The 17,426-nt window shown below is 51.1% G+C and overlaps 1 protein-coding gene across 2 annotated transcripts in view; it reads left to right on the top strand.

The window, feature by feature from the left end:
- ITGA2 (integrin subunit alpha 2) overlaps positions 1 to 17,145 on the top strand; it is a 78,840-nt gene extending 61,695 nt beyond the window's left edge. For both annotated transcript variants that reach the window (XM_037038486.1, XM_037038485.1), the window contains exons 24-30: positions 2,159 to 2,261; positions 3,655 to 3,765; positions 4,648 to 4,752; positions 5,851 to 5,964; positions 9,489 to 9,578; positions 12,663 to 12,779; positions 13,435 to 17,145. In XM_037038486.1, coding sequence (XP_036894381.1) covers positions 2,159 to 2,261; positions 3,655 to 3,765; positions 4,648 to 4,752; positions 5,851 to 5,964; positions 9,489 to 9,578; positions 12,663 to 12,779; positions 13,435 to 13,515 — 721 coding nt within the window. In that variant the 3' untranslated portion in view covers positions 13,516 to 17,145. The remainder of the gene's footprint in view (positions 1 to 2,158; positions 2,262 to 3,654; positions 3,766 to 4,647; positions 4,753 to 5,850; positions 5,965 to 9,488; positions 9,579 to 12,662; positions 12,780 to 13,434) is intronic.
- The last annotated feature ends 281 nt before the right edge of the window (positions 17,146 to 17,426 follow it).

Consider the following 17,426-nt stretch of genomic DNA (forward strand, 5'->3'; position numbering starts at 1 on the left):
CCTAAATGCTTTTCCTTAATACAGTCCTTGTACGGCTCCACTCTCTACCATGAGAAGTTTTTTCAGGTATTTTACGATGGAATAAGTATAAGATTTGAGTGGTGCTTCACTCTATCTTAGTTTTGTATTTTTGTGATGGTAGGTTGGAATCTAAGATATTCTGATCTTCTTTGAAAAATATCACACAGTTTAAAAAACGAATAGGAAGAATTATGAAGAATAAAGCTAATGTGGCTCTTGATCCTACCACCCAGATAATTCCTTTTTATTTGTTTAAAACAAAGACATTAAATGTGCACAGATGGAAAACCCAAACCTTCGAGAAAGCCACACAATGGAAAATGAAATGACCTCTCCCGCCCGCCTCCACCCGCCCCGTAGGTGCCTGACCCGGCTGTTTAAGGCCACCTCCCAGACACCGTTTGTTCTGCTGACCTGAGCATCTCACACACACCCATGCTGTTTGCCCAGGTGGAATGACAGGGCTTTTCTGGGCCTGGCTTTTATACAATCTGAGAGAAATCTGTATCAGGACACACAGCTCCAGCTCATCCTGTTTCTGGCCAGATTGTAATTTATGTAACCAACTTAATGTTAATGAGATACTTGCATTTTCATTTTGCTTAATCATCACAAGCAATGCTGGAGGGAAAAAATTTTTAAACAAATACCTGTGCAAGCTTTCTGGGGAAAAAACCTTCCCCGTGGTTGAGGGTAACCTTTAACAACCACGTTAGTACCGTGTAAATGGGCAGCTCTGTTGTACAAATGCGATGGGTGGGAACAGATGGTGGTAGAAATTTCACAATTTCACCATAACTGTGAAACCTAGAATTGTGAATTTCAGAAATTCAATGATTTCTGAAACAGAATCCCCCCCGCCCCCCATACAGTTAACTGCTATTATGAATACACTGACCAACACTTAAGTGACTCAGGAAAACCTAGGTAACTGATGGGCGAATGTTGGGTCTCGTCAAAATGCAAACGCAGAGCCACTAATGAACCTAGAAAGGGGTGTCCGTGGGGCCCCACAAAGACCTCGGTGGGGGGTGTCTGGCACCGGCAGCCAGCTTCCCGCGTCACTGCCCCAGCAGCGCCCCCAACCCACTGGAAGGCTGGGGGGTCTTCGTTCCTCTCACACACGGGACCATGACAAATACCATATTTACTTAGGACTCCCTACGAGGTATTTTCCTTCTGAGAATTTGGAAAAGTGTTTTTTCTAAAGGGGGTTTAAAGAAGAAAAAGGCAGTGTTTTCAGAAAAGAAATCAAACATTTCTATCTCACAAACCATCCTAATTTTTTTAGGAAATATAATCAACATCCTATAATTAGGATAGATTATGTGGTGGGAATAAATACTGCTTCTCAGCCTCTCCCCCAGCTCCCTGCCCCCTCCCCCACAAAGCCACCCTGGAATCCAGCCTCACAGCCCCAGAAGTGACCGGTCCTGCGGGGCTCCCCGGGCCCGGTCATCACTGCAGCTGGCAACGCCCAGCAGAGAGGTCAGGTCAGTCCGGTGCCTCTCGGTCTCGTCTCAGAACCTCTGGGTGGGCCACTGAAGGGTGGTCTCTGCACTGACAGAATCAGACTGGCCGACCCGACTCGGCCAAGAAGCACTGGTGTTGTTCTGGAACTAGAGAAGGAGGGGAAGGAGGACCAGCAAGAAGGAGGTTGTTCCTGCCTCACGGGCGTCCAGGAAGAGGAGGGCGGGGGCGACGGCCAGCGCTCTGCCGCCTTGTCCCCACCGCACTTGGTGGGGGAGCCTCTGCCAGGAAATCCACCCGTCCGCTCCGCAGGGACCAGCTGTCCACTCCATGAACACCTGGTCCGGGTAACGGCCACCTAGAGAAGAGTCGCCCATCAGTCCTAAAGCAACGACGGCTGTACCTACTTGGGAGGCCGCACAACTGACCAATGCACAGCACAGACACTCCCAGCGGGAAGCCCAGGAAGGGGCTTTGAGAAGAATGCGGTTCAGCCTCAGGGATGGGCGCTGGACCACAAGTGCGTGATACGCATGTGTTTCCAGCTCATGTTTTTGTGCCTAAATGTAAACTAGTTTGCTTGTAGCATGTGCTAGAGACATTTAAGTGAGAGAAACACTAAGTTTCAAGAAGAACAATGAAACTAAAATATCTGGCTTTATGACAGGTCGACCAACATAAATTTCTATGAAGTGTCACCAGATGGGAACGTCCCCACGGTGGTGCGCAGTTTTGAAGATATTGGTCCCAGCTTCACCTTCTCCATTAAGGTCAGTGCACCGGTCACGGGGATGGGAAGTCAGGAGGAGGGGAAAGAATAAACTCAGGCCAGGAAGAGAAGAAAGGAAAAAGAAGTTGAAACATATTGGCGGTTTCTGACTCAAGCACACGTGGGATCGTGGTGGGGGGACTTGCCCAAGCGCGGGCCCCTGGGCCCGAGGTGCAACGGGCCTAAAGTGTGCATTTGTGACAAGCTCTGGGCCACCCTGATGGTGGGCCCAGCGGCCATACTCCGAGAGTCCCTGAGATGGGCCACCGATGTGAGGTTCCGGGCTCTACGAGGGGTCATGTGCCCCGGGGGAGGGGTCATGGATGTGTTATGAAAGAAAACGTTCAATGTTACCCAACGGAACGTTGGTGCGATGGCGTTAGTGTGGGCGGAAGCGTCCGAAATAGGATCGGTGCGCCGGGTGCCCTTCGGGACCGCGCTGTCGAGAACTTACTGTTTGTGTGCAGCTGTGCGTTTTGTAGTCAGCTCGGTGGTGTCTAAAAATATCGTAAAATCCGTTGTATTGTCTCTTAGTATATGCAATCATTAATCTAAAGATTATTATCAATTATGTACAGAGAAATTTATATCTGAAAGTAGCTATTTTATAACATAAATCACAGAAACTTCGGAAAGTAAAAAGGAAGTTCGTCTACCCCCTCGAATCTGTACCGTTTCCTTTTGTACATTTCATACTAGTCTGTTAAATGGTTGCAACCCTGCCATTTGGTGACTTAAGAAAAAAATCTTTAAGCAAGTCTTGATTTGTGATCCAGGTACTGGAATTCACAGAACACGCGTGGCGTCTGGCACCTGCCTCTGTAATGAACCCGTCAGTCAGTCAGCGGTAACAGTGAGGCAGCAGTCAGGGATGTAACACGAATCTGTATCCGGTGCTTTGCCTGCATTGGCCCACGTGACCCCACGGCAGGGGGGGGTCGGTTAATATTGCTAGTCCCCTGGGTGTCGCCCGTGGACAGCAGTGGGGTGCTTGTGGGGGAGGAGGGCATAAGGGGACTAAATGGCAATGGGAAAAATACATTAAGATTAAATTTAAAAAGTAAGTAAAGTGCTTAACAACCATCAGGACACAAGCACTGGCCAAAGCGGACAGACTGCCCACCAATGAGAAGGGGCATTCCACCTGTGCCCCCACCTGAGTTGTTGATCATCTTTATTTCTGGGGACGAGGGAGGCGTGCAGGGGCCCGGCGCCCTGCCCGGGGCCACACTGCCCATCGGTGTCGGGGGCTGCCTCACGCCCTGGCAGCCCAACGCCACAGATGGCGGATGTTTTTAACTGTCTTCTAAGTCACACATTATTCACCAGTTCAGACTGTAGATGTCAAGATTTTTCCAAAAAAAAACCAGACAGTTTCCTTCTGTACTTTGCAGGTGGCCATGGGAAGTATTCCGGTAAGCATGGCGTCCGTCACCATCCACATCCCCCAGCACACCCAAGCAAAGAACCCGCTGCTGTACCTGACGGGCATCCACACCGATCAGGTGAGGGCCACAATGGCCTGGGACAATGTGCTCCTTCAACAACACGGGAGCTCTCACGCCGGGAGGGGGGGGGGAGTTTGTGATCTCGGCCAACCATCGTAGACAGGAAACGAGGAAGGTGACCCCTGTACCCTGAGTGCCAGTTCACGAAACACAGTTGCATGCTGGAAGCAGGGGGTCGGTACAAGAAAACAGACATCCGAGTCTAGGGTGCCGAAGTGGTTCCTGAAGCCCCACCGTGGCCAGGGGGAGAGTCACCTCTGTCAGAGCCCTGGCCGGGGACAGCTTAGTCAGCCGGGAGGTGACAGGCTGAACCCGCGCAGGGGGACATGTTGTCTCCTGGCCACCATTAGTAGCTGGAGTTTCTACCTGGAGTCCTCAGCCTGGCCACTTGTGCCAAAAGTGACTCGTGAGGTCACTTTTCAGATGCCAGTGGTGCCCAGGCTGCGCCCCCCCCCACCTGCAGCCAACCTGGCATCTCTCTGGCTACGGCTCTAGTGCCTGTGTCTGTGTTTGAAGCCCCCCAGGGGGCTGTGACCTGCTCTGACATTGGCCCCCACTGTCCCCTGGCACTTATGGAGCTGGTTCTCGTGTCAAAATCCTAAACCACTGGAGGGAACCCTGATGAAGGCACTCACAGTCATTGTCACTGCAAGTTTGTCTCGGCACCAGTGAGATCCAGCAGCGCCCGGCAAGTCAGGTCCGCAGCATCTGAGTGCGTCCCTGTCTGCAGGAGCGATGCGAGAAGTGTGGCCAGCTCCGCAGTGAGGCTAGCCTGAGGGCCCCCCGTCCCCCGTGTGACAGTGGGACTTCCTCCCAGGTGGAAAGGAACCTCATACACTGTTTTGCTTCCTGAGACCAACTGGGTGTCCTTTCTCGTAGGCCGGTGACATCAGCTGTGATGCCAAAATAAATCCACTGAAAATAGGACGGACATCTTCTCCTGTGTCTTTCAAGAGTGAAAATTTCCGGCACGTAAAAGAATTGGTGAGGACCGGTTAACATGGTGACAGCTTCCCTCGGGGTGTCATTGCTCGATGTGTCTGGAAACAGGCACTTATTTCTACCCCCACCCCCATTCAGAGATTCCGATTCGGCCTTTGGTGGCCAGCGTGCGTCAAGGGTTAGAAACACACTCAAGGCTAGATCAAACTGTTTTATTTCATGGTGCGTGGAGGAAGTGGGAAAAGAGGATGAAATAGTTTCCTTTTAAAGTCATTATAGTACAAGGACTATAAATGTAGTTGAAATCTAATGTGTAAAAATTCCCAGTAGAGACTCATCTCAGCATTTCCCTTATTCTGGGGAACACGCTTTGATTTTGTAACAATGTCAACTGCTATGTGGAAACACACAAACCAAACATGACAGCAGAAAGGCCGACAAAGAAACTGAAGTTCTTGGGAAATGTCACGGCTGACCCCTGGATGGTTCATGAACAGCCTCTTCCCCACGTGTCAGCGCTGGTGCACGTGTGCGTACGTGTCAGTGCTGGGGCATAAGTGGACGATGCTACCTTTTTATAGGCCAGTATGCCAGTTTAAAACAGTCTGTTTTTTACAGCACTTTTAGCGAAACTGAGTGGAAAATACAGAAATTTCCCACCTCCCCCTTACCCCACATAGGCACAACCTCCCACCATCCAAACCCCCACACCAGAGCAGTGCATTTTTTCCCGATCCGTTTTCTTGAACTCTGAGGAATGCATCTTTGTCAGTTGTGTTCAGTCACCGAGTTGTGTTGCCTTTTGAGGTGTCTGTATCCTCAGTAGTTTGCTTACTTAGTACATTGTCGATCAGCACGGGTTAGTTGTTGTAGGGCGTCAGCAGCCGTCACTAAGCAGGGGTGGTGGACTTCCCTCCACGTGGCCACAGCTGTCGCCCAGCTGTGTTTCCGTGCAGATGCGGACGGCCAGGCAGAGGGGGGGCCGGTCCAGTCGGGGGCAGAGTAAAGAGCTTTAACCACAGATCACTCACGAGATTGCCTGCTTCCCTGTGTCCACCCTGTCCTTCTCTGTGAACGTGTGACTTTTTTTCAAAGCCAGCACTGACCCTCTCTGTTCCCCCCTGTGACCCCACCCTTAAGAACTGCAGGACCGCCTCCTGTCAGAATGTCACTTGCTGGCTGAGGGACCCACAGGTCAAGACTGAGTACTTCCTCAACGTGTCCACCAGGATCTGGAATGGGACTTTCGCTGCAGTGAGTTTCGGTTTTCTTACTGGGTGGGTCACTGAATCCTCAGGCTTCGTTGTCGAGAAGTTCCCGCCTCTGGCCGATGTGAGCAGCACCCACGGAGGCCAGAGCAGTTTCACCCAGAAGCTGGGTGCCGCCTCTCTTTCCAGAGCTCGTCCAGTCTGGCCGGGCCTGGAGTGCCCACGGTGCCCATGGAGCACCCCCCTCCCAGACTGCACGCCAGCCCCACACACCTCGGGGTGCCATGCAAAGGCGCCCTCTGCTGCCCCTGGCTGCAGGGGGGGGTGGCCCTGCCTAGTCTCGCTCCCCGTGCTCCTGACACGCCTGCCTTCCCCCCTCCTCGGCTGCACCCCACCTCCACCCCCGTCCAAGTGCACACGACTCTGCCCTCTTCCTAGAAAGCCCAGCCCGCTGTCGGGCGGGTCTCAGGCTGCCCAGTGGATGAGTCTGACACAGGGAAGGATCCCTCTCTGCGCTGGAGCAGGTGCCGCTCGCTTCTCCTGATCCACCCTTCCCCTGGAGGAAGCCCGGGGCGCACACAAGTTTTTAAGTCATTTCAATTTCACAAAAGATTTGAAGGAAGTGCCAAAACAATGTCAGTGTGTTTTTCCACTTGGCAGGAGGAACCTTAGTGCTATCTGCTTTCAGCAGAGGACTGGGGGCCAGGAGTTGAGTCTGGGACGAAAACTAGGAAGAAGACAGGCTCCTGGAGTGGGACTGCGAAAGTGTCTCTGATGGAGGCAGCAACCCAGAAATTAGTCTGAGGCCTCCAGGGGGCCTTGTGGCTCCTGGCGGGTTTCTTTTTTATTAACAAATCCGTCCTGAAGGCGCTTACCCACCAGATCTACTCCCTATTTTCTAACCATTTTCACGGTCTCTCCAACAAACCCCATGCCCAGCTGTGGAGTTTTGTGTCTGATTAGAGAACCACACGCCCAAAACACTTGTCCCTGGAACCAAAATATAAGCAACATTCTTGGATAAAGATATAATAGAAAAAGGAATCGTGAAAAGCAGGGAAAAGGGGGGGCGGTGGACTGAGAAGTGGGGCTTCCTCTCGCTTCCTTCCCTTTATTTCGCTTTCTGGTTACTTGCATCTGCTCTCAAGCCTCGGGAGCCCCCAAATCCTGCCAGATGCGAAGCCCGCCCTTCTTCATACCACCCGTCCCAGCTGCCGAGGTCGGTGCTCGGTTTCACTGACTGGCTCGGGGCTCCCTGGACGGAGGACCCCGTGTTCCATTGCAGCGCCGTCGCGGCTAGGAAGGGCCCCAGGTGCTGCCAATCCGATGCAGTCATGCCGACTCTGTAAAAACCATCGGGTTTTTGTTGAGTTTATCTAAAGCCACAGCATTTTAACTGTCAGACTTTTCAAAGTATCTGTGCAAAGGTTTTCAGAAAAAAAAAGTTTCATTTCTGGAAGCAACGCTCCGAAGAAGTGTAATATCGAGGCTTTTTCAGCGTGGTTACGATGATGGTTTAACTGAGAGACGACCCTGAGAGTTGTCGTCCTGGGTGGGCCCCTGCTCGGAGGTCAGGCAGATGTGTGTCTCCACCGCGTTTGCAGCCCTTTCCGAGGCCAAGGGCTGCTCTCCGTGTAAACATGGACCTCATTTCCTGCATCAGGACCGTTAGTGTGCGCCCCCCCTTCTGATGCGCTGCAAATTGAGGTACTATGACAAGGAATCTCCCCACCCAGTGACCAAGTGGTCCTCCGAACTGGTGGCGCCGTCGACCGCCATGTGGACGCCAACCCTTGCCGAACGCTGGTCTCGGGTGTGCGTGGGATGCGCCCCGGCACAGCTTGCTAGCCCTGCAGAAGTCCTGGTGCTCATGCAGGGGGCCTGGCGTGGGAGGGCAGGTTATCAGTCTTGTAAGGGGATTCTTTCATTCTTAGTCTGTAGGGACTATGAAACCAGCATTTACTTAACCGTGTTTTTTTTTTAATTAAACCATTATCGATACCCTTTTTAAAATTGATTTTGAGAGAGAGAGAGTCATTGATCTATTGTTCCACTTATCGATGCATTCATTGTTTTTTTTTTCTTGTATGTGCCCTGACTGGAGATCAAACCCGCCTCCTTGGCTTATCGGGATGTTGCTCTCCGATCTGAGCTCCCCGGCCAGGGCACCCATACCCTCATGTGCCCCCAGTGAGATTTGTTCCAGAGACTGGGGATCAGAGTTAGTTTCTGATGCAATCTTCCATGTTGAGAAAATGAGAAAGACTAATCAGACACTGAGCTAGTGGAAAGGAAATGTATTGCTCACTTTTTGGATGTGCACTCTCTTCTTCTGGCTCCCGGGTAGAGTTCAGCAAGCCACACCCATCGTGGAGCACGTTGCGTCCCGGGCCCTCGTAACCGGGAAAGCCGAGTCCCCAGAGCCAGGGCACGTGGCGATGCTTCTCAAACCGGGCACCGCGTTCCGCTTCAGAGTAAGCCTCGGGCCTGTGTTTCATCAGAGAGAGAAGACTGTTCACACCGATAATGTAGCTGGTGGAAAACAGATGTATCTTTCTACCACAGACCCAGGGAGGCACGCTAAATTAGTTTACATGAGGTTACTAGAAACACCCGCATAAAATATATGTGCTTTCTACAGGCCTGCCCTGAGTCCTGTGTTTTTTGGTAGCAACGCTCGGATTAGGAAATCTGAAATGAGGAGCCCTGTTACGTACATGACACGCTCGGGGGTCGTCTGCTGCGGACGAGCCTGGTCAAGTTCAAGTGTCCTGTGGAGCAGCACTGTTTTACACACGTGCACACAAAAAGCACAGTTCTGTTTCTTTTTAATCTGACCTCCTGCTTCGTCATATCCCTTACTGAAGGAAATAGGTTAAAAAATCGAGTGTGCTTTTTTAAAATTTTCCAGTCTCGGTTGACCTGCAGTGTTATTTGGTATTATTCCAGGTGCACAGCACAGTGGGTGGACAGTCAGGCACTTTACAAAGGGGCTCCCTGACACCCCCACCCCTGCCGGGCACCACGCAGAGTGACCACGATGATTCTGACTGTGTCCCCTGCCCTGCACTTTACGTCTTCGTGCCTGACCTGTTACTGCCGGTTTGCAGTTCTCAGTCCCTTCCCCTTGTCGCCCAGTCTCCCCACCCCTCCCCTCGGGCAACCGTCAGTCTGTCCTCTGTCTGTATGAGTCTGTCTCTCTAAAAACAACGGTTTGTGATTTCCCCCTCGTGTTGCCAACCTAAGTTTTTCCCGTGTTAAAAACTTCGCTTCCAAACGCTGTGCAGCGCCGTTTGAAGGTCGCCATCATTGGGAGAGATGTGTGGCCTCGACCTGGGGAGTCTGGGGTTCATTTGCTACGCAGACCCGCCACCTGCACGTGGAAGTCCCGGGGTACTCGCCATATGGTCTGTCTCCTGTCACCGGTTCCGGACACTGAGTGTCTCGAGTCTGCACGTTGGTCTTTGTTCCTGTTAACGTTCCACGGGGAGATTAATAAATCGTAAACGCGCCGAGCTTCATGCCTGAACCTCTGCTGGGATGACACGTGTCCTCTGCTCTGTGTTGCAGTCAACTTTCCAGACCATACAGCTGACGGCCTCTGCAGAAATCGACACCTACAACCCGCAGGTGTACGTGATCGAGGACAACGGTGTCACGGTGAGCGCTTCCGCCCCTCCCAGGGCCGCGGGGTCCACTTCTGAGAACTCAGAGCAGGGCTGCTTCTCACCTGCAGGTGCACAGCGTCGGCTACTGAATCGCTGACCACTCGGTGTTTATTACGTTGAGCTGTGGGCAAGGGTGTTTGCTCCTGGCCCACCTCCCTGCCCCCACGTGGACAGAGCTGGGTCAGGCGGAGTGTCCTGTGCAAGGCACAGCCCACGGGACCCCCGCTGCTGTGGCTGCCTTCTCCCTGCCCGGACCGGCACCCCCAGCCCTCCTTCCTCTCCTGTGCTCACACGGAAGGGCCCAGATCGTCGCCCCTGAAATCCAAGTCTTGCTTCCCTGAAGCATCTGGCAGAGTATTTTTTAGAGAGAAGTGCTGAAGCACGCTGAATAAATAAGGCATTTAGTAGAGGGCTTCTTTTTCTTTTTTAGCAGTATGCCTTCTTACTGACACTGAGTGAAATGTCCATTCATGAGGGCTGACAGTCTAGAAAACTCTAAATGCTCCCCTTGATTAACAAAAGTTTCACAAAGAAATGCACTTTGGGAGAAAACAAAGGCCCGCTGTTCGGAGAGCGGCCGGGGCACATCCCCCTCACCCTGGAACTCCGGCTAGAAGATTCCGTGTTCGGAGACAGCAGGGTGCCCTGCCCGGCGCCCCGCCCGGCTCTCTGCTGGCACAGCCCCAGGCACTTTCCTCCCAGAGCTTTTGTTAGAAATTGGACGGCAGTTCCAGACTCTCCCCCAAGACCAGCTGGGCGTCAGTTCCCTGCTGCAGCCTGTGACCTTGAGGACAGAGCCAGTGTCCTGTGAGCCCTGGGCCTCTCACTGCCTGAGCATGGGGGTCACAGCAGGGGTGTCCCACTCTCAGGGCAGGGAAGGGGACTCCACGCCTCAGAGACCGCTCTTCTGTCCCTGGACCCCCCCACGGCGGACCCCGCCCTCTCTGCAGCAGAGGCAGGGGGTGTGGAGAATCAGAAATAGAACCAAAGGAAACGTCATCCTCAAGTTCAAAGGGCTATGAACTTAGACTCGGGGGAAAGCACCATAGAGACTTTTAAAGTTCATTTTAGAAAAATGTGGTGTCCAGATAATGCCTGGGCCTTTGCTGAAGTTTTCTTTCTTTTCTTTCTTTCTTTTTTTTTGAAAGCAGTTTTGAATAAATGTATCAAGTGAAACTTCAAATTAACAATTTTAAGGAACCCTGTGGGAAATGTTTCTTTCCCTGGTTTTCTCTGAGCAATACTGATAAATAACAGGAGCTAGCTGCTACATTGTTGTGTCTGTGAAAATAGTCTTTGCATCCAAGTGAAAATTAGATAAGTTTTTAAATGATGTTTGGAACCCAAATAATAAATCAACATATGCCTGTAGGTAAATATGTGACTCTTACATTTGGTTGAATCCCAGGCCCATTTACAAATCTGATACAAAAACTTCACACTCACGGACCCCTGACCCCTGTGGCTCCGCGGACCCCAGACTGCGGGGTTCGGGAGTAGAGGGCAGTGGAGCGTGACTGCCAGAAAGCAGCCGCGTGAGTGCGTGGACTGCGTGAGTGCATGGCTGCACTCGCAAATTTACAAAGCCTCATTTTAGCTCTTGAAGATACAAGGCTATAAGCAAGTAAATGCTTATTAATTCAGGGTATAAGCAAGGAAATAAATTAGGCTTTGTCCCCTTGTAGCTCTTTGCAATATGTTGGGTTGGCCAAAAATGTCGTTTGGTTTTATCTGTAAGATGGCTCTAGAAGCACTCAGTTGTTTTTAACTTCATTTGAAACAATTTTGTTACATTGTATTGTGATAGCTGTCATATTTAGTATGCATTTTTAAAAACCTATCAAAATTGGTGCACTTTTATGCAGCCATTTTTTAAAGATTCATTTATTTATTGTTAGAGACGAGAAGGGAAAGAGAGAAACATCAATCAGTTGGCTTTCACATGCCCCCAACTGGGGACCTTGCCCATAACCCAGGCATCTGCCCTGACTGGGATTTGAACCGGTATGGCACTCAATCCACTGAACCACACCAGCCAGGGCATGTGAAGCCATTTTAATATGGAAGATGAAAGAAGATATGCAACCTTTTCAGCATTTAGACTTTATTATTTCAAGAAAGGTGAAAACACAACTGAAATACAAAAAAGATGAATGCAGTGTATGGAAAAGGCGCTGTGACTTATTGAACATGTCAAAAGTGATGTGCGAAGTTTTGTGCTAGAGATTTCTCGCTGACAATACTTCAAGGTCAGCAGACCAGTTGGAGTGGATAGCAATCAAATCAAGACACTAATTGAGAACAATCAATGCTTTACCACACAGGAGATAGCTGACGTACTCAAAATATCCAAATCAATAAAGTTTTTGGTGAAAATGAAAAATGTGTCTTTTATTTTATGGGAAAAACCATACAGACTTTTTGGCCAACCCAATGCTTTATGGAGGAAGTGGTTGTCATTCTTTCTACAATTAAAAGAAATCGACTACACGGTTTTACCATTAAAAGTGAAAGAAAGGGTAGTCATTCCGTTACAAAGTCACAGAGACTGCTGGGAAGCGGCCATAGGAATCAGAGGTCGCCTCAAGGACAATCTCATCGCTGTAAAGGACAACCTGAGCCCTGAGATAGTCCTCCTATTTTTAACAGCACGAACCAGGTCAGCGTGAGTGGGAGGTAAGTTGGGAGCCGCCTCCAAGGGGCTGTGTCTGTGGCTTCATCACAGGCCTTTGACTCCCTCCCAGGACTGGGCTCCTGATGCTTTCACTTGGCGATAAAACCGTGTGCGAGACACGGACATTCTGCTTCATAAATAAGGAATGCGTCCCACGTCCTCAGAGATGGCGCGTCTGCTACTACGGATGCAGTTACAGGGAGGGAACCAGAAAGCGTCCGTTCCTTGCCTGCGCTTTGCAGGGGCAGTGTGTCTAGAAGTCGTCCTGCACCGTGTTTGATCGAAGAACACAATCCTGTGCAAGTCACGTGACCGCCATTTACGAAATTGGGGGATTGGCGGAGCCATCTTTCTGGGGGGCTGGCACGGGTTAACTCAGCTGTTGTGTGTGTATATTTGCAGATTCCCCTTACGATCATGAAGCCCCATGAGAAAGCCGAAGTCCCAACCGGAGTCATAGTGGGAAGTGTAATTGCTGGAATCCTGTTGCTATTAGCTCTGGTTGCGATTTTATGGAAGGTAAGAAAGGTTTCTTATTTAAAAATATGGGGCCCCTGCCCTGGCTGGTGTGGCTCAGTGGACTGAGTGCCAGCCTGCAAACCAGAGGGTCACAGGTTCGATTCCCGGTCAGGGCGCATGCCTGGGGCCAAGGTCCCCAGTGAGGGGTACACAAGAGGCAACCACACACTGATGTCTTTCTCCTCTCTTTAAAGATAAATAAATAAAATCTTTAAGAAATATACAGGGCTCCTGAGGACCTCGGTCTTGAATTTCCTGATCAAACAGCAACCTTACGCTTCATTTGGGCCCCCCCCATCACAAGGAAAAGGCTGTGCTGGCTGTGTGCAGTCTCCCACCCCTTGAAAGCAACAAGGAGGGGTTTCATCCCTTGGTCCTGTCCACAGCCTACCCCCCCACCTTCCTTTCATGCGGACCCCTGAAGGTCTTGTTTAACCACAGACAAATGCAGCCTGAAACGCTGCCGTCGATGTAGGTCAGTGCACCTCTCGGGAGTGAGTTTCTCCCCCGAAGGGCTGATGCCCAGATGGTCCGCACACCACCCTGTCCAGAGCCCCAGCGGTTCTCACTTTAGGACAAGTGGCAGCGAAGGGGGCCCGAGGCCCCGCCCAGAACCAGCCAGAGATGGTAACACTGTCACAACATTGTCCCACAGCTTGGCTTCTTCAAACGAAAATACGAAAAAATGGCCAAAAACCCAGATGAGGTTGATGAGACCACAGAACTCAACAGCTGATCACCCACCATGAACCTGCCGAGAACCTGCCGTGAACCAGACAGCCTCCCAGCCAGGGTCTGCTGTTGGCGTGGATTTAAAAAAAAAAAAAAATCCCAGTGTTTTGTAAAACAATAGGTGAACTGGCCTGATATTTTATTTTAAGAAAACTGCAGGTCAGTTTGGAAACAAGGAACTGGGAGGTGCGGGTGGGGGTTATTTTATATGGAAAAGTGATCTTTATCTGCTGGTCCAGAGTTTACGTTATAATGTGCATTGTGTCAGAAAGGCGAAATGCTCTCAAACCTGACATGTCTTAAAGAAAAATGTAACCTTTCTTAGACTTTGGGGGGAAGAGGGGGGAAGACCCAATTGTGTAAAATGATTGTTTTTAAGCAACAAAAAAAGGTAGATTTGGTGTAGAGAGATAATTGCTCAGATATTGATGTTTGGGGGGGAAAAACCCAACAGTCTTCAACCTACGCTGCTTACCTGAAGTTGTCACAGAGTTTACGGGAAAATTTTTGGACAAACGAGGTAAAATTTGCTGTCATCACCCCCGGCTGCCCCCTCTCCTGGCTTTCTTGCTGTGATGTACTCAGGAAAACCTTGGACAGCACGAGCCTCCAGCAGGGGGCGTCTCCGGTCCAGTGGGCGGATGGAGCTGAGAGGCCAAAGCACAGAGTTGCGGCAACATTTATGGTCCATAGGAGAGCAGCTGGTGTTCACACTGGCTGCCCTGGCTGGCTGGCTGGCTGGCTGGTAGGGACCTTGTGAATTTTTAAAAGGGGGTCACATCTCTGGCATGTCACCACCTTCCACACTGGACCCCAGGAGCCCCGTCTTCTAGCAGCTCCTGAACCTGCCTCCTCTCCAGGGGTCCGTGGTGGCCCACCTTCCTCTGCTTGTGTCCAAATATCCGTCTCCCTCGGGCAGCAGCTCTGCATCCGGGGTGAGGAGGAGGCCCTGTCTGTTCCACTCACACACCCGGTGAACTTGGGGGAGCTCTTTTCATTGAGTGCTACACAAGCAGGACCTACAGCCCAAGTGAATTTCTGGCGGCTGGAATGTCAGGCGGCACGAAGCAGGCAAAGCAGAATGTCGGCTCGGCCCTTTGCCAGGAGGTACAGAGACAGGTCGGCGCCCTTGAACTAGCCAGAGCACCTCTGTGCTGTCTTGTTCTGGGGACCTGTATTTCCACAGTGGCTGCTGTCACTTAGGCACGTTTGCTCACAAGCTAGATTCTCGGACCCCCAGGCCTGAGACTCTTCCTTACTTGGGTGGGGACGAGGCCCAGGAGCCCCTGGTTGAAGAAGCCCCCCATCGGTGCGGGCAAGTGGACCTCCTTGAGGCCCACCCCCGCTCCTCCTCTGCACCTTCTTTCCTGGTTCTGAGTGCACCTGTTCTTGCAGGGAGGGGCTGGGGAGGAGGTCGTGGGCAAAGCAGTGGGGGCAGTGCCAGGTCCAACTGCAGAACGGACACTTGGGACCAGTCACATCACCTCTGTGGACGTCAGTGTCCTCGTGGTGAGGTGGGAAGACGGTGTCGGGGCCCAATGGGGACACTCTTGGCTCTAAAAGTCCGGGGTCTGGATGTCCTGTAACACACGTAGTCCCTCCTCCAAGGTCTGGCTTCAAAAAGAAGTCGGAGGGTGGCAGGTGCTTCCCTGTGTGCTCCTGGCCGGGCCCCTGCCTCGGCAGTCGCAGCTGTGTACGGCTTAATAATTTCTTTGTATTTGCTGAAACAAAGAAGATAAGAACAGCCACAGAAGGCCAGGGTTTGTAGCCCTCCCACCATGGTGCTCTCTAGCTAGCGAGCCAGAGCCCAGTTTTTCTGACAGCAGTTTGGATGAAACCTGTTTCATTGCAAGGTATTTTTTATTTACAAATTTGAGGGAAGAAACTGGTCATTAAGCTGATAAAGAATGTTTATGAACTGTGTAACTTCTGTATGTATATACACGTGCTGGACAAAGACTCAGTGGCCTTGGCCTCGCCCCCTGGTGTAAGCACTGGGCCGAGGTCGGTCACGTGTGCCCAGCAGCCGGAGCTCAGGCCAGCCCCAGTCGGGGAGCTGCGCTCGGGGAGCTGCGCTCGCGGCACCGTTTCCACCAAGCAGCGTGACTCCCATAAACGAAGTGAATGAGCGCAGGTCTGCACCATCTCACACCACATCCGCCTCTCTGGGGGAGGCGCTACTGGCGCGTGGGTGGAGCCGAGTAACCCTTTCCCATGGGCTGGCCTGGGCCTCTCGGGACATTGAGTGCCGTTCCAGGCCTCTCCCCACCACACGCTGGGACCACTCTTCCCCCGTGGTCGTGACCATCAAGAACTGTCTCGAGGCACGGTGTCCACCTCCCAGGAGGCAGAAGCACCCCGACTGTGACTCACTGCGCCTGTGACGCATGGCCTAAGCGCACTGCCTCTGCCCAGAGGGACTGCTGAGGTCCACGCTGCCGCTCTCTCTGCACGGGAGTGTCGCTTGGGCGCTTGGACGCAGAAGTGAGGCTTCCTCGGAGAAATGTTTCAATTGCTGAAAAAGAAGTTTGTGTTCCTCTTTAGCCACACTGCCGTTTTGAAACTAAGCAGAGTGCGGGACTTGAAAGACGCCCTTTTCGAGGGTGCCTTTGGTAAATGGCCTTCCGACAGGTTTGTCCCACGTGCTGACAACGGAGCTGCCGCACGCTCCTCCCTTTGAAAGCAGTTTGGGAAGGAACTAACTGCAGAGGGGCGACACTGGCGTGGTCCGTTTCAGCAGCGACCTGAGAACTTCTGGCAGAATTTTCCTTCCAGCTGGCACTGTTTTCATTAAATAGTCAGAATTACCTATGAACTGTGAAGAGTGAAGAAAATGAAAATTAAAGAATCCTAATCACACAAGTGATTATACTAAACATTATTACAAGAGGTATAATTTTATACTGTATTTATTCCAATACGCAGCAATAAATTCAAGTAGGAAAATCTCATAAATTAAGACATTATTTGACAGACACCAGGATTCCTCCAAGGAATCTCCTTGGTCCGTCTTTGCTGTTTCAGTTTGCACACAGGAAATACTTACACACACGACAGGTGAGGACGACGGCCTTCACGGACCCACTGCAGTCCATCTGAAACACTGACCTTCGTGCGGTAAATGCAAACATGGGGTGAAGTTTGAAATACATTAAACTGTCAACTACTTGGCAACTGAAAGAATGAAAATGTAGCCATTGTGTAAATATAAAAAGATGATTTCATGTGTGCCTGATTCATTTTGGAAGAGAAAGGCTATATAAATGTATATATTGCACAGCTGTATTAGAATTGTATATTTTTAAAAGACACATTGTCTTGGGTACGTTCCTTCAGACGTAATGTGTAAACGTGAGGTAGGATGTAATAAGTATATTGTTTTTGATTGACTAGTTTTTGTTTTTTCTCTCCACCAAAAATATGAAAACGAATGTATGCGTGTTTGTACATGAAACTGTGGAGTTCACTTGATTTCTGAGAAATAAAAATGGAACTGGAGGAGTGATCAGCAAGAATGACTTCAGGGCCTTTCTCCTGCTCAGGTGCGGGGCACGGGCGGAAAAGCGAAATCTAATTGTGAACCACGCTTTCCACACCATGTTCCTGGATACCATTAAAGTGGTTTTGAGAATGATGCTACTTCCGTGGGATTCGGAATTTTACGGCTTCTGTATTTCGCTCTATTGGTCTTACGTCCTCGCCTGCCTCAGCACGCATGCTCCACTCAGCAGAAGGGAGGGGCTGGATCCCCCCTCCCACCACGGGCCGGGGGCCAGGTGTTCCCTAGGGACCTGAGCCGCCCACAGAGCTCAGCGTCCAGGTGCCAAGCCTCGCTCCTCAGGTTGCTAGTTACAAAGGGCAGTCTCAGGTGCCACCCAGAACTATTGTGTGCAAACCGAAGTTTAACAGGATCCC

The sequence above is a fragment of the Sturnira hondurensis genome, unplaced genomic scaffold (assembly GCF_014824575.4).
Source record: "Sturnira hondurensis isolate 20B ecotype Veracruz unplaced genomic scaffold, ASM1482457v3 Scaffold0024400, whole genome shotgun sequence".
In the NCBI taxonomy this organism is placed as follows: domain Eukaryota; kingdom Metazoa; phylum Chordata; class Mammalia; order Chiroptera; family Phyllostomidae; genus Sturnira; species Sturnira hondurensis.